The sequence below is a fragment of the Poeciliopsis prolifica genome, unplaced genomic scaffold, assembly GCF_027474105.1.
Source record: "Poeciliopsis prolifica strain line A6 unplaced genomic scaffold, Auburn_PproV2 SCAFFOLD003, whole genome shotgun sequence".
In the NCBI taxonomy this organism is placed as follows: domain Eukaryota; kingdom Metazoa; phylum Chordata; class Actinopteri; order Cyprinodontiformes; family Poeciliidae; genus Poeciliopsis; species Poeciliopsis prolifica.
In genome coordinates this window covers 12207200-12228526 of record NW_026562378.1, presented here as the reverse complement: position 1 = coordinate 12228526, position 21327 = coordinate 12207200, and the positions used below count along the sequence as shown (strand labels likewise).

At 38.9% G+C, this 21327-nt stretch overlaps 2 protein-coding genes across 3 annotated transcripts; one reads left to right on the top strand and one right to left on the bottom strand.

Annotated features, from left to right (window-relative positions):
- Positions 1-516: 516 nt before the first annotated feature.
- Positions 517-18507, top strand: pfkfb4b (6-phosphofructo-2-kinase/fructose-2,6-biphosphatase 4b). Of its 2 annotated transcripts, none has more exons than XM_055025420.1 (14): positions 517-635; positions 11365-11481; positions 11573-11669; positions 12538-12604; positions 12702-12776; positions 12852-12908; positions 13054-13175; positions 13258-13465; positions 14028-14174; positions 14261-14365; positions 14454-14583; positions 15048-15110; positions 16180-16244; positions 17663-18507. In XM_055025420.1, the coding sequence occupies exons 1-14, from the start codon at positions 593-595 to the stop codon at positions 17720-17722; spliced, it is 1356 nt and encodes a 451-aa protein (XP_054881395.1). In that variant the 5' UTR covers positions 517-592; the 3' UTR covers positions 17723-18507. The 2 variants fall into 2 exon arrangements, with proteins under 2 accessions (XP_054881395.1, XP_054881388.1); XM_055025413.1 differs by lacking the exon at positions 517-635 and adding an exon at positions 9157-9431.
- Positions 18417-21317, bottom strand: arpc4 (actin related protein 2/3 complex, subunit 4). Its single transcript, XM_055025433.1, has 6 exons — positions 21236-21317; positions 20147-20265; positions 19946-20057; positions 19755-19850; positions 18996-19166; positions 18417-18900 (listed from the first exon to the last, which is right to left on the bottom strand). The coding sequence occupies exons 1-6, from the start codon at positions 21236-21238 to the stop codon at positions 18895-18897; spliced, it is 507 nt and encodes a 168-aa protein (XP_054881408.1). The 5' UTR covers positions 21239-21317; the 3' UTR covers positions 18417-18894.
- Between the last annotated feature and the right edge of the window lie 10 nt (positions 21318-21327).

Below are 21327 nucleotides of genomic sequence, written 5' to 3'. Positions count from 1 at the left end.
AGTCAGCCAGACTAAGAGTTAACAAAATATAAACATACATAAACCATCGTTACACCATGGTTCTGTGTTTATTTCAGTCTGGTTGAATTTTTGATTTGAATTTCCATCTACTTTTCCAGAGTTGTCATTATTTAATATGTAACTTCAACAATAATTGGCTCAGAATAATTTCAAACTCCATAGTGGCTCAGTGGGTGGATGGATGGATGGATGGATGGATGGATGGATGGATGGATGGATGGATGGATGGATGGATGGATGGATGGATGGATGGATGGATGGATGGATGGATGGATGGATGAACTTTCATCCAGTATTTTCTTTCTCCAGATCTAGAAACTGGATTTCAGCATGAAAAACTTGAGAAACTGATAAGGTGACGGCGGCCACGCACACATTCATGCAGACTCACAAACACGTGCTCCTCTCACTTTGCATGGAGGTGACCGCGTGCACGCGCCCGTGTTCACGGAACAGCATGCCGAGCGCGCGCGCGCTCTCCCACTTCATTCATCGCTGCCTGCGCTCCGCTGCAGTCATCACCCACTCACGGCGCTCTGCACGCTGACAGCAAGAGGCTTTTTTAGAGACCATGAGGGGCTCCTGCCAGCCGAACAACCCGCGGGACAGGACAGGTAGGCACCGAACCGGATCCTCTCCGCACTCTGGTGCGTTTTCACGTTGTGGAGCTGCTGCGAGCGAACACTATGTGCAGACAAGAGCTACAGCTGGGTTAGCAGGCGGACGAAGTAAACAAGCCAGTGTCACGTAGGCTTCCTTCCTCCAGAGATGACGGGCGGAGAGGCGGAACAGGCTGCCCACTTACAGCCGAGACACTGGGTACATGATGTTGGTCTGGGGTTTACACGGTGGACAGAAAGCTTGGTGAAATGGAGAGGACTTTGTTGTCAGCTGCTGAGCCTGGCTGCAGCCTGAGAGCAGCTGACTGACTGCTTGGGAAGGGAAATCTAGAAAGTGTCTGGGAAGCTGCACATGCGTGCAGTTTATTAGTGCATCATGCCTCTGAAACACATTACGTGATAACTCAGCTTCAGTAGGTTTGTCAGAGACTAATCACTATCACTTCGGTAACATGTCTTCAAAAGATAAGTACTCCATGAAGTAAATAAGGCAGGATAATCAGTAAATGAATATTACTTCAAAAGATTTTGTTTTTAGAAAACAATAGGCCACTAATATATAAAAGTAAACAGAAATAAGGCTCTTCTGTTTATTTCTTCAGATAGATTGATAAGGAACAATCAGGAAGGGGTAAACAAGAGATTTCTTCTTCAGCAAGTAAATGATTTATTCAAAAAGCAAACAAAAACAACGTTGTTTCCAGCAAATCACCCAATAAATAATGACAGAAAGTTAATAAGATGTGTTTTACACAAATAAATAAATGTATAGTTAAAGAAGAACATTTAATGATGCACTTGCAGAACATTCTTCTGAAAATATAAATCATTCCTGACACAAAATAAAAAAGCTTATTCATGAAATGAATACAGTTAAACAATCATTTAGAACAGCGACAACAAAATAGATTCTGTATGAATATAAAAAAAATCAAAAAACATTGACGAATGAAATGAAAATCCAAAATAATTTGTCCTGCTAATAAAAAAAATATTTAGAAAAATGCATTAGATTATTATTATTATTGCAAATAATTTTTTAAAATACATTTTTAAAAAAGGAGTGAGAGAATATTTTAATTCATTAAAGCATAATCCTTTATTTCTTAGCAGAAATAAATGACTAGTTACCTAACACTACATGACGTTTATGTTTTGAGCAATTACTATAAATAAGGTTTGCATTTTATGGCTTTAATTTAACACTTAGTTGGACCTGCAGATGAAATGACTCAAGCACTGTTTGCACCTGCTGCAGGTAACATATGTTGGCATGGACCGGACAGATGGAGAGCAGATTCCCGCGTTAATTTGGGGTTTGAAATCCAATACAAAATATGTTCCAGTGTTTTCAGATTAACGTTAACATTTGAATGTTGCTATGTTACTGTTTGCTTTACTTAAAAACAACAACAACAAAAAACACCATATAATTTATGTTTGAGAAGTTCTTTGAGGAGAAAGGTAAGCATGATGCACCTGAGGAAGGATTTGTACTCTGACCTATATAATACAGAGTCTCATGTATTGTAAGAAGGTCTTGTTATGCAATTTCATGAGTCATATGTCCTGGAAGCCTGTGTAGCGTAATATTGCTGTGCTGTCATGTTTGCCAAGCAGCATGCAGTCAGACAGATCCGAGTGCGGTAACAGTGGTTCAGATGGCTGCTGTGGCAGAGGCAAGGAGGATGAGCAGAGCTGGAGATGTGCTCCATTTTTACACTTCCTGAGAGGAGGGGCTGTTCCTAAAAACACACCACAGTGCAGCTTGCCTCTTGTGGAGACCGCTTTATGTATTCTCAGACATTTAAACGCCTTCACTTTGACACAGGTGGCTATTTATTTCAGCTATGAGAATGCCAGATGTAATTGTGAGTCTTTGTTCCCTATGTGTGCAGTGGTGCACTTTAAATGGTCTGTAGTATTTATGAAATTATATACCCACAACAATAGCTGTATATGTCATTAGCTAGAAGCTGGGTGAACTAAAAAAGCTTTGTTTTTTTCTATGTCTTCCCTTACTTGATTTTTTTTTATTGAAAATCGTTGTTTTTGCATTTATATCTGTGGCAGATTTTTGCTGTGAATCACCCTCTTCGATGATCACGGTTGTTCTTCCAAGCAGAGCTTTCCCTCCTCTCCTCTCCTCACTCCACCCTCCCTCTCGGTGTGTCGGCTTTATCTGGGGGAAAGTTCACCCGCTTGCACAGAATCACATTAACGGCTTCAGGCGGGCCTGTGTTGTGGCAGTGCAGCTACTGTGTGACTGAGCACAGACACAGCTGACGCTTTGGCATGGAGGACCATCACAGCTTGGGATTGGTTTAGGCTATTTTTTTTATTATTATTTGAATTAGCTGTAGGAATGTGGTAGAATATGCAATTCAGAGCATGAATTGATTATCGTCCTTTACGAAGACGCATTCCAACCATTCTTTTTGGGATTGTATGGCAATGTTCATAATACAAAGGCTTTAATATAGCCTCATTTTTAATACAGAGCCACTTCAACTGTTCTGAGCAGGCTGCATACAAAGTTCAGACATACTGTATGTTTAAGATGACGTTTCTTCCAGAAACACATACGTGAGGTCAGACACTGACGTTGGACAAGATTATGTAACTATTTGTTGCCTTCAAAAAGCTTCTGGTATGATAATCCTGCCTTGATATTAGGTCAGTTTTAAAATAACAATTGACAAAGTTTATTTAAATAAGTTTGGTGTCTTGGTTATAATTCAACAATTAAGTTGGGCAGTTGTGTTTCAATCATCCAGTTGTTGAGTGAAGGTGAAACTTAAGATTTTAGAGTAAGTTCTTCATTGTTTCATTCCCAGTGGAAGAATTGATAAGAATGCGCATGATGAATATGTAAATGTAATTTTTTTAGAGATATTTTTTGGCATTAGTTAGTGGCCTTTATTTGACAATAATACAACAGGGGGCAAAGAAAAGTGGGGGAGACATGTGGCAAAGGAAACCGAGGATGGGACTCAAACTCAGGATGGCCGTGTTGAGGTCGTCCCGCCTCTGAATACTTGGCGCTCGCTCTAACTACTGTGACTCATGACTGACTGACTAATGCTGCAGCATTGAATCCTAGAAGAAACTTTCTTACTTTAATCCATAAACACTGCCACGCTGGTACTTCACCTCAATAAACAGCAAATTAGACCTTTATATACATTTCAAACAAATTATTGTTATCCATTCAAATACATTTGTTGTGAGATTTTTACAAAAATGACCCTTGTCTTAACTTGTTGCTTCCCAGAAGCCACATAAAAAGCATTGGCTACGTTCAATATGTGTGTGATTATCTGTTTACTGTTCTTGTGAAAAAAATCAAAACAGTATTTCGTCAAGCTTCACGCTTTATCAACCTGTCACTGTTTATCATTTAAACTCTAATCCAGAAGGAGGTCACCATTGTTCTTTTGTTTCTGTGACTCAAGAATAGCTGGATAGGTTTTATGTTTAACCCAGACTCAAGATTCACCTGGGTTTATTATTATTTAAAGTACCGCCCTAAAGTTAAGGTAAACTCTGCACTGTTTATTTTTTTTTTTTATTGCAGTTTCCACTGCACTTTCTCTCACTGCCAAGAAATGGGAGGAAAATTAGGTTGATTTCAAAGAACAGAGGTGAAAGCGATGGTTATCTTACAGGATCATGTGACAGCAGGAACATGTCAACATGGTGATGGATGCGCCTGTTTAGCACGCAGTCTGGAGTGACACACCTTTGCAACAGGTTTAACATGTTTTGTAATAGAAACATTTGTTTTGATTGAACTTAAGCTAGATAATTAACTTTAAAATATGTGTAATGAAAAGTGGCATGCCTGTTCAAGGCACTTGAAGATTAGCAAAAACAAGACCCGTATGTTGGTATTAGCTTTGGTCCTAACAATAAACACTGTTGATCATGTCAAGAGTACTTCAAAAGTTGACAGCCTTGGTCTAAGACCTTTTGGACCTTATTGGCTCAGTAAAATGAGCTGCACAGTTGTCAGTATTGTTTCACTGCAGCAAAACAAGTTCTGGGTTCAAAAGAAAAGGAAATGAGTCTTTGTGCATGGCATTTGCGTTTTCTCTCTGTCTGTGCTTTCTAGGTATTCTTGCTCTTCAACTGTCCAAAAACAAGAGTGTTGGTTAATCGGTCTGATCACTAAGCATACTATTAAAACCAAATGCTGTATTAGACATTAATAGCTTAAATGTTTACCGGATTAAGTTAGCTAGAAGGACAAACATTTATGTTTATAGAGAAAGCTTAGAGAGTCTTCAAATAAACCAAATTTTACAATCAGAACTTGCCATACGTTTCCTTATTATTTGATAGAATTGTCTTTCAAGCGTCATATTGTGGTCAGTTGTTTGGAGTTTCCTCTCACAAACTTCTTGCTTAAATTTCAGCTCATTCCTCTTGAGAACTGATATAACTGGGTCAGCTTTGTAGCCCACATCGCTCACACACACCTTTTTAGTTCTGGCCAGAAACTGTCCACAGGACTGAAATCACAGCTTTGTGATGGCCCCTCCAAAACACGGACCATGTGTTGTCCTTAATCTTGAGCAAAGCATATGACTGGGTTCTCCACTGCAGGCATTTTGAATTCGTACTTAATGGATTTATTTGTGCTGATTTCTTTGTTTGTGTGACTTACTTGGGTCTGGAGATCATTTCATTTCACATTCCTATTAAAAATATATACTCTCCAAAAAAATATTGACTGAAATATTAATTTGTGCTTCTAAATATTTAGTTTTTATTTGTGCATAAATCTCACTAAACGCTTTCAAACAACTTTAGTAATTTATCCATCCCACTGTTTATGTACTCAGATGTACAGATTCCCTTTACAGCAGGTCAGGCGACCACGTCTCTGTGTGTTTATGGGATTAATGAGACGTTTTGTAGTAAATTTAACAGATTACTACTAATCCTGCTGACATGGTGACTTCTTCCTGATGCCCTCTGACCTCTGGCCTCAATCCGTCTCACAACAGAAGCTGAGTTGATAACAAAGCTTTGATCAGCTGTGAACTCTTTTGTTCTCACACAGGACACACGTTTGTCGTAACGTGTGCATAAACTGGTGAAATAGACCCATAAGGAAATGTTTCTTTTAAGTGTGGTAGCACACTGCCCTCTAGTGTTTTTACTGAAGCACTACGCTGTTTTTCCTTCAGGAAGAGAAGCAAGCCAAAAGAGCAGGATGTTTTTCTTGAACCAGCAAACTGTACCCTTAATTCACACGACATGTGACAGTAATGGAGAGCAGCGAGACATCTAAGTTTGGTTCTTCATTCATGGCCGAGCTCCGTCTTTATCCTTTAGAAATAAAAATGTCAAACATCTTTTAAATTATGACAATAGAAAACCTCTTTGTTTTGCAAATCAGTGAAATCAGTCAATTTTTTTTCAGGTCGGTTTGCTGAGGTTACCAATGAAACTGGAATATTGTACTTTTTGAATAAATTAACAACATGATACAATTGCAAAAGTATGCATGCCTCTTGAACTCCTTCATATTTTGTCTTGTTACATCCACAAGCATCATTGTAGCACAAAAGCAGTACAGAGCTACTAAGTGGATACAATCTGAAAAGTGTGGCATGCACCCATGAGTGGATACTTCCACTGCAACTTCGTCTTTGGAAAATAATGTTCCATATACCATCTAGACTCACTGCAGATTGTCAGCTGGATTTAGGGCTTGGCTTTGAATGAGCCAGTCTGATACAACTATAATTTTATCTAAACCACATTAGTGTACCGCTGCATGTTTAGTTTTAATATCCTAAACATTCAGATGCTACCAAAGTACATGCATAATACAAACAAAACAACTTGTAGTGGGACTTTTATGAAAAGCTGGAGCAAGAACAGCATGAAGGGGATTTCCTGTTTCTCATTGTTTAAATAGTGTTTAGTTTAAAAAATATATGTTTTAATCAAAGTGTTGTACAATACTAAAACAGATCAAACCAAGATACAAAACTAATAAAATATAAAAGAAAATAATAAAAGCTGAATAAAATGGGATTGTACCATAGAAACAAACAAACTAACTCATACCGTATCAAATGCCATTAAAAATAAGTGTGCTTTTTTGGAAGTATACGACTGAAAAGACTGAATCTTGATTCAGTCTGTTTATGGCGAAACATAAAGCTGCAGCAGGTCAGAGAAGTATGGAGGAGTGAGATTGATAACACATTCAAAACCCAAGAAAAAGATTTTAAAACCAATTCTTTGTCACACAGGCAGACAGCGGAGAGATGACAGAACAGGTGAGAAATGTCGAAATACCGGCTAAAAGACGGGCAGCAGCAGCAGTTCAGGTGAACAGCTTTTTCTCTTTAAGTTTCAAGTTATGGCATTTCTTTCCACTTCTGGATAAATAATTGAACAGAGTTCTCTTGATTTATAACCCAATAATCTTCTCCATAACTTGGTCTTCATGATGCTTAGTGCTCTTCAAGGTCCTCATAAAGATCTTTACAGAACAACTAGATTCATACTGAGATTAGTCGTCACATGTGCACTCGACAGTGACATTACATATATGACACTATATATTATTTAGATAAGCTAAATGATGGAAAGTCAGTTTATATATGAAAAGTTTTTAAACCATTTTATTGGCGATGTGCAGACAGGGGGGACATGCTCTCATCGTATGGCAGCCAGTGGAGTTAGTGAGAGGTCGATCAATCCCAGGTGAGGCTCAGCTCGCTGCCTCACCAGCTGCGCTTCTGAGCATTTGAATGCGAAAATGTGAAAATTCTGCGTCTTTGTAGAGAGAGAAAAATCAAAATTGGTGAAGCTAAATGAAAAATAAATACTTCACAGTACAAAACACTGGTACTCGATTTTCCCAGTGACGAAAAAGGAACTGAATATAAGTACATGCTTTGTTGGAAAACCATGGATCATTTTTCTTCCATACTTTATGTTGGTCTACATAAAAAAAGAAATGAAATGCATTTTTTGTTGTGGCTTAATAAATAAATAGATTTTTTAAGTGTAACGTGAGTATCTTTGACTCTTAGGGCTGAGGAATTTGTGATGAGCTACTTTAGGAATTTCTTGTATGTAAAATATTTTCCAATACATCAACATAGCAGACTGACTGCATGCCGTTGGATGCAGCCTCCATTATACTCTCGTAAACCTGACGACCTGCAACATACGAAGAAAAGCAATCTGTTATTTTTCATGTTGTCTGACAGCAGAAAGACAACATTTTTACATCATGACCTTCTTTCTGTTTGTGTCAGAAGCCGCTGACCTAGTGTTAGGAAAACTCCGTGGGGCCCGTGACGGGGTCGTGTAAAAGCAAAGACTTAATAGTTTTCATGTGCATGTTTTCGTGAGCCTCCGTCTGGCAGCACGCCTCCCATTCATCCCTTCTCCTCTCCGATTGGCTGCCGGGCGCCTGCTCTGTCCTCTGATTGGCTGATTTCTGAGCTGCATTCGCTGTCCATGTGTGCATCATGTGAACAACAGAACGCTGCTCTTCTTCTCGCTTGTTTGCTTGCCGATGTACTTGAAACATTACGGTAACGTTTAAAAACACGTTTTCTCAGAAAGGAGCACCGAACTCCCTGGTACTGAAGATGTTTTTTGATTAAGTTTTATTGAAGGAATCCAAAACATGCACTGGATGGTTCCATGCAAAACAGAAAAAAGCAAGTGGTAACAGGAGTTTTAAGTGCAGAATGTTTTGTAATGGCTACCGCTTTAACTTTTTACATCCCCCCTTCACCAGTTAGATCATTTTGTGAGACATTTGTATCATAAAAAATACATACTTCAGTTTCAACTATTGTATATTAATTATTTTCACATTGTTTAACTTAGTACAAATTCCTCTGTTTTCCTCTGTTTATTCTGGAAGGAGTTTTAAATCTAACAGTGATGCGATTGCAAGATCAATGTATGCCCTGTTATTTGATTTTTACTAAACTCAAAAAGAGCATGTTAACTGAACATAGGAGTTCAATGCCCTTAGTTCCCGAAGTTGTAAATTTTTTATGTGTAGGAAGAGTCTCTCTTTATGACAGCGAATACAGCAGATGTTGCCTCGCAAATGTTGAAGGGGGCACAGGTCCCAGGATTTATGTTCATATATCAATATTGCTATCGTTACACAACAGAATGCCAAAAAATATTTTTTTAAATCCACTGAACTCTTGTTTGTCTGAAGAAAATAAACAGAAAAAGAAACAAATAAAAATTATATATATATACACCAGCTAAATTTTAAAAATGCACTATAAAAAGTGCATTATAGCGACTGGAAAAATTAATTGTATATATGCATCTTTTATGTTTTATATAGGATATGTAAAGTGTTTACGGAATATATGTTAAGTGTTTGCCAGACAGAAACATAACATAAACACATGATTCTAAAAATTAACTCATGCAGGCGGATGATTTAAGACGAGCGGATCAAGCCTTTGCGTCAACATTTTGTTCCTCCCCTCTTTTTCCTTGCGCTCTGCCTCCACTTCTTACGGTAACGAGAAACTGCTGTTTCTCAGCTGATAAGAGGCATCCACTCCCGGGCAGCCTCCTCAGTCGGGACTTAGCAGCACAGAAGCCCACCGCAGCCCACCGCCTCACTTTGCAGACAGGCGCTTTTTGCGGCCGTAAGACCCAAGATGCTGGACAACGAGGACCATCTCTTGGAGAACCACCCGCGAGAACTCACCCAGAACCCGCTGAAGAAGATCTGGATGCCGCATAAGAACAGCCACATCGGGCACAGACGGGGTAAGAGATGCGGCTGACCCCCACTTGCAAGTGCGCCAACACGAGATGTGACCGGGACATACATCTGCGGAGATTTTTATTTATTTATTTATTTTCTCAATTTGCGTCAGTTTTTGGGCTTGTGTCATTCTTCCCCGTGTCAGATTGAAACCTGAACTCATTGAGGCGCAGCGCGGTGAGCCTGGAAGTGTTGCATCATGCTCTGCTCCTCTAATCCGTGGAAGCACAATTAGTGGCGCTTCCACGGAAAGGTATTCAAGGAGCACAGGAAGTTAATTTAGCCTGAGCCAGCACTAACCTGTCTGGGTGTGAGACTTGGCAGATGCTGTTCAATCTCACCCGGCTGCTTTCTCCCCGTCTCTGTCTGCAGCTCGTGTTTCTACTGACCCAAAACTCTGCTTTCCTCTTTTCTTTCTCTTTTTTTTTTTAAATAGCTGCAGCCAGTCCAGTCCTGCGTCTGACAGGACAACACCCTCTGCAGCTCCAATGCAAAGACTACTGCGATGAAACCCTTTTTGAAATGAATTATAAATGGTTTCATAACTTTATGTTGTAAAAAATAAATTATTTTATTGCCAAAACGACTTGGCAAAAAGGGACTTGACCCATTATTTTGGGAAAGTGAACAGGTGGTTGTAGCCTTGATTTAAAGGAACTAGTTCATAATGGCAGAAATGTTAGAATAATCTTAGTGTCACTTTTATTTAGTAAACATTTAACAGCTATAAGAGAATATATATATATATATATATATATGTGTGTGTGTGTATATATATGTGTCTGTATGTATACATGTGTATATCACCCTTTTATTTCAAGATTTATAATAACAAACCAACAATTAAACTGCTTTAACCTCAACTCATGTTAATTATTAAACAATTAGCCACAAATAAATTCTGAAGATACGGTTATTTTTCTGATTTTCTCCATTTGCTAACAAGCAGCCATGAAAAATTGTGTTTTTATTAGACGGATAACTTTCAGCAGCAAACTGTATAAATGCGAGCATAAATGATTGACCAGTCAAATAGTCGAAATTTATTTCTGTATCACATTTTAAATTTGCATAATTTACTAAAGTCATAAACAACTTAGTGAAACATAAACCACATTAATATAATTAAAAGCAAAAATATAACCATATAGAAAAAACACTGTTGAACCAGCAACATAAAATTAGATTAAAATAACTAATAATCAGAATCAGCTTTACTGGTCAAGATTATGTTCACAAACAAGGAATTTAACCTGGGTTTGCAAGTGCTCACAGTACACAGACACATATGAAATAAAACAAGGATAAAGGGAAAATATGTGCATCCAAAATTACATAATGCAATTTACATGCCCTACATTTTAATCTTCAAGTCAAATTTACAGCTGACTATTCCCCTGGAACATAATTTACTTTTTTTTTTAATCTGTTTTGAGTATAAAAAGTCGAGTTTTTGCGAAAGCCTTGATAGTAAACTGCAACAACTGTGAGAAATCCAGCAGAGCTGCATATTTGCTCTGATCCCAGTGGTTAAATATGTGCAACATTTGTATCACAAAGGCCTGCCTGCATGCTACTGCCTGGGGATTTAAGGGCTATCACAGGCTGCCTATAAATATTTCATGCTGTGGATGGTCTCTAGTCTTCCTTAAGCTGAGAGGCTAAAGCCGGCTGAGAGTTGTGTAATGGTAAAGCCAGAAAATTGGCAGGAAAATATGAGTTAATTGTTCTCAATGTTCACATGGCAGTGTGCAGATATAATATTGCAATTAAATATTTCCCTGATAACCTGGAGCATCACCACAGAAGCTGTGAACTTTAAATAACTGTAAAGCTCAGTCCTGGCTTTTAAGTTAGTAGTAAAAACAATACGGCCACTTTAATGTAAGATGCTTGAATTATTGTTTTTTCCATTGTTTTCTCGTCTTCCCTCAGTATGCATGACAAACTGCCCGACGCTCATCGTGACCGTCGGACTTCCTGCCCGAGGAAAGACGTACATTTCAAAGAAGCTCACCCGCTACCTGAACTGGATAGGCGTACCAACCAAAGGTATGGGAGCAGTTATCCCGACAATTATCCGCATGTCAAAGTGAAAAGCAGCTGCTCTCTTTGGTTTGAAACGCGACTGTCTGGTTGTCAGAGTTCAACGTCGGTGATTATCGGAGAGAGTCTCTGAAGATCTACAAGTCTTTCGAGTTTTTCCGTCCAGACAACGAAGAGGGCGTTAAAATCAGACGGTGAGTTTTCACCGACGTTTTAAGGATCTAAAGTATTCAGTCACACAGGCAGAGAGGAAACACAACAGAGTGATGCTGAACTGGCCAGATTTTCCATTTGAAATTTATGTTTTTTCTAGACTTAAATTTCAAGATTTTTTTTTTATTTTTATAAAACACTAAACAAAACATTTACCTCATCGGTTTTTAGGATGTTTTATTACAAAGATCATCAGAAACTGTTGCCTTCCCATGCAGCAATGTGGGAAAAAGCCGTTTGCTCCATTTTTTGTCTTTTTTTTTTGTGGCACCTGGACCCAAATGGATCAGCTCTGTTTCAAAATCTTTAACCCTTGTACATGTTAAATCCAGACTGAGTCATTCTCCTTTAAATGGAGACATCTGAGTCATTCTCCTTTAAATGGAGACATCCTAAAGCACTTTCTGATCAGTGATGCTTTTATTTTGTTTGTGAAAATTTAAAAAATATAAGTCACTGATAGTTTTGTGCTTTGTTTAGCATCTAAAGTGTGCACAGTTTAAGAAACACCAAAGCTTTTAAATAAAAGGGGGCCTAGAGGAAACAAAAGCACAAAAATTCCCACTTGTTAAAAGTTTTTGATGGGTGTGCATTTATATTTGTTCTTGTTGAGTAGATTGCTGATAAATGAAGCAATCTCGAAAGAAATCCACGTAAAAACTCATTTATTAATTTTGAAATCCTGAATTTAATATATTCATCAACAGACAAAGGAATAAACTCTAAAACCGAAACATCTTCCCACACTTACCCAGACTTGGAAAATGTCCAAATCCATTTTGGAACATTTCAGTGAGTCGTGACGGACCCATCTGTAAATTGCTTTAAAGAGTATCTCCTCTTTCACAGTCAATGTGCGATGTCTGCGCTGAATGATGTGCGGCAGTATCTGAGTGTCGAAGGAGGACAAGTTGCTGTAAGTCCTTCAGTTGCTCCCTGATGTCTGCAAGCAGAGCAGCTGCACAGCAATTAGGTGAAAGTGCTGCAGTAACGACTCTTTCCTGCTGTTTCAGGTGTTTGACGCTACGAACACGACAAGAGACAGAAGAGGAACCATCATAAAGTTCGCCGAACAGAACGGGTTCAAAGTATGATCAATTGATCTGCTTTTAATTTCGAGTCGATGGCTTCCAAGTTTTTACAGTACGTTCTTCTCAATGCAGGTATTTTTTGTGGAGTCTGTGTGTGAAGACCCGGAGGTCATTGCACAAAACATTGTGGTGAGCACCATTTGTTTTGATTCTGTGTTTATGTCAAATAATATGCAGCTGTGTAATTCTGCCTTCTAGAAACGTGTTTGTTTTGATTCAGCCAACGTCTGCTTCCTGCTTTTCCTTCGCTCACATGCTGTCTTTTTGTTTGAAGCAAGTGAAGCTGGGAAACCCAGACTACTTGAACTGCAGCTCAGAGGAGGCCATCGAAGACTTCATGGAGAGAATAAAGTGTTACGAGACTTCCTACCAGCCTCTGGATGAAGATCTGGACGGGTGAGGATCCATAAACGAATCGACCCGACGGTGAAATCGCCTCGGTGTCGAGGAGGTGTGACCGACTTTCCTCTCTTTCCAGAGACATGTCTTACATAAAGATCATGGATGTGGGTCGTCGATACCTGGTGAACCGCGTTGTTGACCACATCCAGAGCCGAATCGTCTACTACCTGATGAATATCCACATCACTCCACGCTCCATCTACCTCTGTCGTCATGGTGAAAGCGATCTCAACATCAAGGGACGCATCGGAGGAGACTCCGGCTTGTCTTCCAGGGGGAAAGAGGTCAGTGTCTGCGCACGTCTGAAATATATAGGAATGTGCAAAATGTTCCTTAGGCTTTCATTGAAGAAAGCCATAAGAAACTTGATTGTACGTAGTTTCCTATTAGTCTTTTAAGGACAGGGCTGAAATGATTCATCAAATTCATTGTGAAGAATGAAGTACTTGTCAATTAATTTGGTTTGTCAAATTAACCAAATTACAGACCATAAAACCCCCAAAAAGGTTGTTTGCTGATAGAACAACGTATTCACTGTCGTAATTAAGCGAAAAAAATGTGCAAAACATGTATGCGTTTTGCATTCAAGATTAAAAAATATTTGCCTGTTAATATTTTCTACCCTGACCTCCACATGGATGTTTGGCAAAGTATGTTTCTGGATTCATATTGTAAAGATGAAAGAAATGCCCTGATTTCTTTAATCAATGGCATTAAAGTATCAATGCGATGATTGATGAAAATTGCATGTCTGCGCGAAATGTGCGGATGTTAAGTGAATTGCGATTGTAACTTCCTGGATTAAACTCGATGTCGACCTTCATGAAATGGTTCCTTTTCATGCAGTTTGCTAAACGCTTGAGGAGCTTCCTTGAAGAGCAGAAAATCAAGGATCTGAAGATCTGGACCAGCCAGATGAAGAGAACCATCCAGACAGCAGAGTGCCTTGGCGTTCCATATGAACAATGGAAATCCCTCAACGAGATCGATGCTGTAAGTTCACTTCTGGTCTCAGCCCTTAAGAAGAAATACTATTACCAAAGTAACATTTTGAAATCTGTTATCTTCCTTCTACAAAGGGTGTGTGTGAAGAAATGATGTATGAGGAGATCCAGAAGCATTTCCCTCTGGAGTTCGCTTTGAGAGACCAAGACAAGTACCGCTACCGCTATCCAAAAGGAGAGGTGATTAGAGGGATTTCTCTGAATGTTTTACTGGATTTTTACATGAGTTTTTGTGGCATATTTAGAGTATTGTGTGGCTCTGTGTTAGTCGTATGAAGACCTGGTGCAGCGGCTGGAGCCTGTGATCATGGAGTTGGAGAGGCAGGAGAATGTCCTGGTCATTTGTCACCAGGCTGTGATGCGTTGCCTGCTGGCGTACTTCCTGGACAAGACTTCACGTAAGAGAGACGTTGTCTCTTTAAAATGGGTCAATGCGTATCTTTTGAATAATTAGTCTGAAGCAGAAGGAAAACTTTTTATGGTTTCAAGTTTCTATGCAAGTGAAAATTGGAATGTGTCATCCATTTGTGTTCAGCCAACTCATAAATAATTGAGAGCATACATTTAAGTCCTTACACAGACTCTGAGCTGAATTTTAGTCAGGGCTTTGACTGGGCCATTTTAATTAATGGGTATGTCTCAATCTAAACCTGCAACCTGCAGCTCCAGAGCTTAACAAAGGCTCTTAATAACTCTTGCTTAAAATTATAAAGAGTCAGCTGTTGTTTAAATACAGACATCTACAAAATGTATGTGTAACAGCTGTTTTAGATATACATTAATATTACACCCTCTCCTTCACGGTTTGAAGTAAACTCCAACCAGGACTTACTGTGATTTTCTGCTTCTCTCCTTCCTACAGATGAGTTGCCTTATCTCAAGTGTCCTCTACACACCGTCTTAAAGTTGACACCCGTTGCTTATGGTAAGCGTTTTTGGGGAGTTTATAAATGTTTTTCTAAGTATTCTCTCAGTGAGATTATGCTGTTTATTGAGAGGCTTTCAGTATTAATAGGTATTTAATGTGATTATCTTCACTTTAGGTTTTAAAACCATACACATTTTCCACTTTAGGTCAAAAATGTGATTTTATTTTAGCTTCTTCCACTTGTTTTGTTTACAGTGTGTGGCATTTCGTTCTTCTACACTTTGTAGTTCTGGGTTGGAACTGAGATGTTTTTCATACTGACAAATTGCAGCCTCATAATGCAGAGAAGCAATAAGCTCTGTAGACAACCAGCCTTCCCTGTGAAGTCATTCTGCATCTGAAATTCTTGTTCAGGCAATGTCGCGTTCTGGTTGCATAACTCTAACAGCTCCTTTGTAGTTGGGGATCGTGTGTGAAATAGGTTAGGCTTGAAAACAGGTATTTATGTAATTTGACAAAACTTGTCATCGGTAACTGCTACGAAAGTTATTCTCATATTATCAGCTATTAAGTATGTAGAAATTTCTTTGAGAAGTTGTGTTATGTTATTGCCTCATCAAAAACACAACTGGAGTGTTGCTTTGATTCAGGCATGTTTGAGGACAGCCAGTGGGGGTGCCTAAACGCTCACTCAGCTCCACCAGACTAGCAGCAGCAGCAACCAGCAAACACCTGGTGTAACTGTGTGACTGCTGAGCTCATCATACAAACATAACAACTCTCTTGACTGTAAACGACATCATGGAGTAGTATGTTTTGTGGTGACTTCTTGAAGGTTGAGTATCAGAGCAGGAGCTTCTTAAAGTGACAGAAGCCCAATTGGAAAGTAAAATGTCTTTTAAGTCATGTTTGATATATATATATATATATTTAGCATTTTTATAGCAAGAGTCCGAGGAAGTCTTGAAATTAAAGTGGTGAAACTCAGAAATCCTGGAAACAGCTTCATCACAAGCTAAAGGAAACCAGCTGCAGCTTGAGGCGCACAGAGTTTATTATCATGCCGACACAAAGCTTATTTCCTCTGAATAATGTATTATTTTTCTCTTTGTTTTCTCCTCCTCAGGATGTAAAGTGGAGTCTGTGTATTTAGGCGTGGAGTCTGTGAACACACACAGAGACCGACCAGAGGTGGGTATCACAAACAGCATACTGAGAAGTCTGACAGCAGAGCGTTGACTTCGCTGCGTCATCAACCTCACGCCGTCCGTGGGCCTCGTCCAGATCTGGGCCGGGTCGGGTCGGGTGGGGGTTCCTCTCTTTAAACACACAGACTGTGACTTTGTGCCTAAGCTCTTCAGAAGGCACATCACGTCCTCCTACATATTCAGTCCGAATCCCCCTGCAGCTCAGCTGTCAGTGTTCACTCCTGTTGTGACAGAATATGAAGAATGTATCACAAAACAGCCCGATCTGTTGACCCATCATTTCATTCTTGTTTCCAGTGTTAGAAAAATAATTCAGCTTTGTGTTTCTATGAACAAAGTGTGACAGATCAGTACAGTACGGAGAGTCCTGTGGGACAAACAATTACTGCACGTAACATACATTAATATTTAACCAGCTGATTGCAGATTAGAGCTGATAGAGAAAACTATCATATTTCAAACTCTGAATAATTAACTGGTGCATCTGTATTTCTTTGTATGCGTGCCTGTGGTTAATCTCTCGTTCAAACCTCTGTTTCATCATAAGTTTAATTTGAGTTTATTTATAGCTTTTGTTGATTGTCGCCGCTGTACGCACAATTTGAAATCGTAACTTGAATCATGCTGCACACGACGCACAATTGTCCTGCCTATTGAGTTTTGTTAAAGCTGCACCTTGAATCTAAGCTAAGTATTGTTTTTAAATGTTAAAGGTTGACCTGTGATTTTTTTACCAGCAATGTTTTCAGTTTGCTGTTAAGTTTCGAAGTTTGTGTTTTATACTTCAATCGAATGTAATTTGTCTTATGTTGACATTGTTAACGTTTGTGCATTGTAAATAAAACAAGCTCATTTCAATTATTGTTTCTGGCCAAATTATCTTTTATTTTGTCAAAATTAAAGCAGACATAGTGGCTTACATTTTTAAAGCCAGTTTTCTTCATTATACATAAAATTTCAGCACTATATTCAGAGCAGTAAGGTTGGAGACAACTAAATGTATTCTACAGCCTCTTCATATTGTCTCTGATTTTTATAGATCTAGTTACACCTAGAAAAAAACCCAGCCACTTTTGCCTGAAAATGGATAATCCGTACACCACAAGGCTCCCAGTGGATGGCCTTTGCTGCCCTCTAGTGGACAGTAATGTCTAATTTTTCTCATTTTCATTTGAAATGGACATAACATACATTTAACATGCTATATACAAACTAATCTGCTTAGGTTATTTCTCTTACATTACCTGAAATAAAGTGTTTAACATTTAAAAGCATCTTTCATATGATCATACCCAGCATTTGCTTCATGCAGGAGTTCAGTTTCGAAGATTTCTTTTACTGTCAGTACTTTTCAGATCTGACAGATTATGATACTGACCATCCCTCTATTGCTTCTTGCAGAACGTGAACGTGCAGCGCAGCACCGAAGATGCTCTGCAGACGGTTCCAGCTCACCTCTAATATCTGTGATCGTTGCTCCAGCAGGAACATCATTCGGCGTAAGCGACGCCTGCTCTGCAGCTTCAATCGACTCCGTGCAGTACTTTTAGTTTCTATTGGGAGAAATCCATTCCTTATCTGTGGGACCACTGTTACTGGTGCTACAATAATCCCAGTAGTATCATCTGTGACTGTTGTGCTGAGTCCTGTGTGTACCGTCACGCGCTTCTGTTGACTTGGAAGATGTTTTTAATCAACTGAAAAAAACTGATAACTCCAGAAGAACCTCATAATAGTGTATTTTGTGTTATTTTTTTAGATCACTGCTTTATTTTTACTTACTGTATTATATTTTATACTGAAGCTGTAAAGAAAAAAAATAAAAGGTGCCGAAAGAACTAACAGAGCCAGATGAACCGAATGCATTCCACTGAAGTCTCTAAATGTGTTTCTGTTGCTATATTCCAAAATGTGACAACCTCAGTAAAATCAAGGACTTTTAGTGAAGCTGATTTTTATGATTAGATACTAAACAGAAAATATATCTACCGTCCTGTTCCTGGTCTGCGCTCTGAATGAAAGTATGAAGTGTGGTACCATGCAAGTGATAGATCTCTATCATATTACTACCTGTTATTGTACATATCTGTGCTGAATATGCAGCTCTGGAAAAGGAAATGTGAAACAGCTGAAAAATAACCACTAAAATACAAAGTAAACTTTGTATTTTATTTTTATTTTTTATTAATTGCCAGATGTGTAAATTTGTTTCATCTGTTTGCATGTGAAATAAAACATTAACTGATTGCCCTCATGGTTCATTGTTTGTGATAACAAAACAAAATGAAATTTATGTGCATATAATATATATCTGTAAATATATTTAAAAACATTTAAATTATCTTAAAAAAAAAAATCAGTTTCATCCTGTGCTCAATATATAGAGGCTGTGTTGACAGCGAAAAATGAAGGTGTGGTAGGAATATCATACACAAACATCAATCATTTGAGCACAGGACAAGTTTCAGGTTAAAGGGAAGAGCCCCATTGGCCCTCACAGCCTCACTGCACTTCTTTATCTTCTTTTTCCCTCTTGGCGGATAACGCCAGCGAAGGTCTGCCCTGCCGTGAGTCGGCTCCACAGTGACGGCCAATATTGCAAAAGGAATGTGTTCTTAGCTCTTCTCTCGCTTTCAGAACTGCAGAAATAAAACAAAATGCCATTTCAAGCTTACGCCGCAGAAAATGCTGCACTGGAAAACAGAATGAAAGAACGACTGAAAACCAAACGTACATTTTTGAGGAACTCCTCTGCGACGATGCGAGCCCTGGCGTTGACGGACAGCTTCATTTCACTGATTTCCTTGTCGATTTCTTCCATAAAATTAATAACAAAGTCCACTAGTTTGTGCTTGTACATCTGCTCAGTGTGGAAGTTGGTGATGAGAAAAGAAATGTCGTATCCCTGCAAAACACAAATGTCACGATTAAATATTCAAGATTAGTACGGTGAAATACTCACATCATTACAAAGATACATTTTTCACTTGTTTTTCGCATGACGGAAAACAATTAAGGCTCAAGATTAAAAATTATATATTTAAAAAAAAGGTAACTTTGGCTTAAGCAATTAAATTTACCAGTTTGTTAAAGTAAGAAAGTGTCAAGGCTGATATAGTGGAGCCTCTAGAGCTCCACTATATCACTACTAATGGAAAAGATGGCTTCCCGGCTGACTTTATTCATTTGTGAAACAAAAGCTTAAAAAAAACCCCATAAAATAAACAAATATAGTAAGCCATGTTGCGGTAATTTAAGTTTCTATTAAAAAGCTATAAACATGTACAGATTAATGCCAGATGCCAGTTAAGTCATAATGTTAATATTTCAATAATATTCTAAATGACTTAAGTTAATCTCCTAAAGAATAAATAATACACAGCATGAGTGGATATAGAAGAGTTTAACAGGAGATAATCAATTTCATAAGTATTTTGTACATGTCTGCTATAAAACTGAATGCAAAGTTTCAATGGTATTTTCAGTCACTTACCTCGACTGGTTTCCTCCTCAGGATGAAGAAGTTTTCCGCCCTCATCATCATGAAGCGCATGAATTTATGGCACAGGATCTTCTCAATCTCATCTGCCTGCAGCAGCAAATAAAATGTGCATCCATTAAAGCCAGGAAGTTGTTCAGGTCTTGATCATTGTTGTGTCAGTTCTGGAAAGAAATCTGGCTGACCTGCTTCACGGCGATGCTCACTCTGACAGAGTTGATGGAGCCCTCAATCAGAACCTTCTCCTTGTCGTTACGACTAATGATTACAGGTTGGAGGAGCAACTCTTTGCTGCTTCTGGACACGAGCAAAAAACGGCAATAAAGTGCACGTCACCATGAGTGGCAAACTGAATATCTTTCTCTCAACTGTGACGGTTGTCTCACCTGACTTCCACCTCTGGTTTGTTGTGCCTTTCCACCACCTGAGAGGAGAAGTTCTCCAGGCAAAGAGCGGCCTGCAGCGTGGCACGCACCGCGTTGAGATATGGACGCAGAGTGGCCGTCTGATGGTGGAAAACAAGAGGCTGAACTGAGGAAAAATGCTTTCCAATGGAAAATGAATGCACCTCACCACATATTGAACTGGTTTAAAAGAATTCAACATGTTTCTGGATGATGAATAACCTCTCACTCTGTGTATTAAGAATGACTGTGGAGACCTTTAACCTGCTGATTCCTCCAGTTTCCTGCTACTGCTCTGCAACTTTTAGACACACTCCTGCTCCAACACAACTGACGCAAATGTATGGCTCATTGCCAGGCCTCTGTCAAACCTGATGGCATGCTGAAGTAATTCAATCATGTGATTCAGGAGTGTCTGAAACCTCTCAGCAGCTTCTATTCCATTCAAAACCAAAGTGACCATTTCTATCACATTACAAATGTCCTCTTGTCTAAAGGGAAAGAGGATGGTGGTTAAATCTCTGAACTCAAACAGATTGAAAAACGCAATCTGTTGAGTTTGGCACTAATCGTTGAAACGCCTTTATTTGCATGGGTTAGATAAATATTTAGCATACAATTATTAATAATGGAGGAGAAACCTGCTCCAGACGGCAAACATACGTTACATCTTTTTCAATTTTATCATTGAATTTTATCATTATTACCAAGGAAAAGGTGAAAAAGGAAGCAGGAAGCTTCACCAAATATATTTTTTTCTTGAAGCGGATACAGCCCTGTTTTAAACTGCAAAGTATTACTATAATGTATCACTACAAAGTGGTGGCTACTAAAACAACTGAAGACATCCTCCTGCTAAACCTGATGTTAGGAAAAACCTTAAAATTTCTCTTAGCTTGTCGATTAGCCACCGTTAGCAGCTAAGCTACGTCTCAACTGACCACAGGATATAACTTCCGCCTGCATTAGCTACTGAAATTATATCAAAACACTCGTTACCCCAAAAAAATCTGATTTGAATAATAGTTAAAATTATACATTTTATGCGGACATATGTCAAATTTCTCTCACCATTTCTCGGTTTCAGCAGGGGAAGCTAAACGCGGAAGTGGTTACTGTTGCGCTTTTCCGCGAGCACACCGGAAGTGCCCACGGATGCCTGA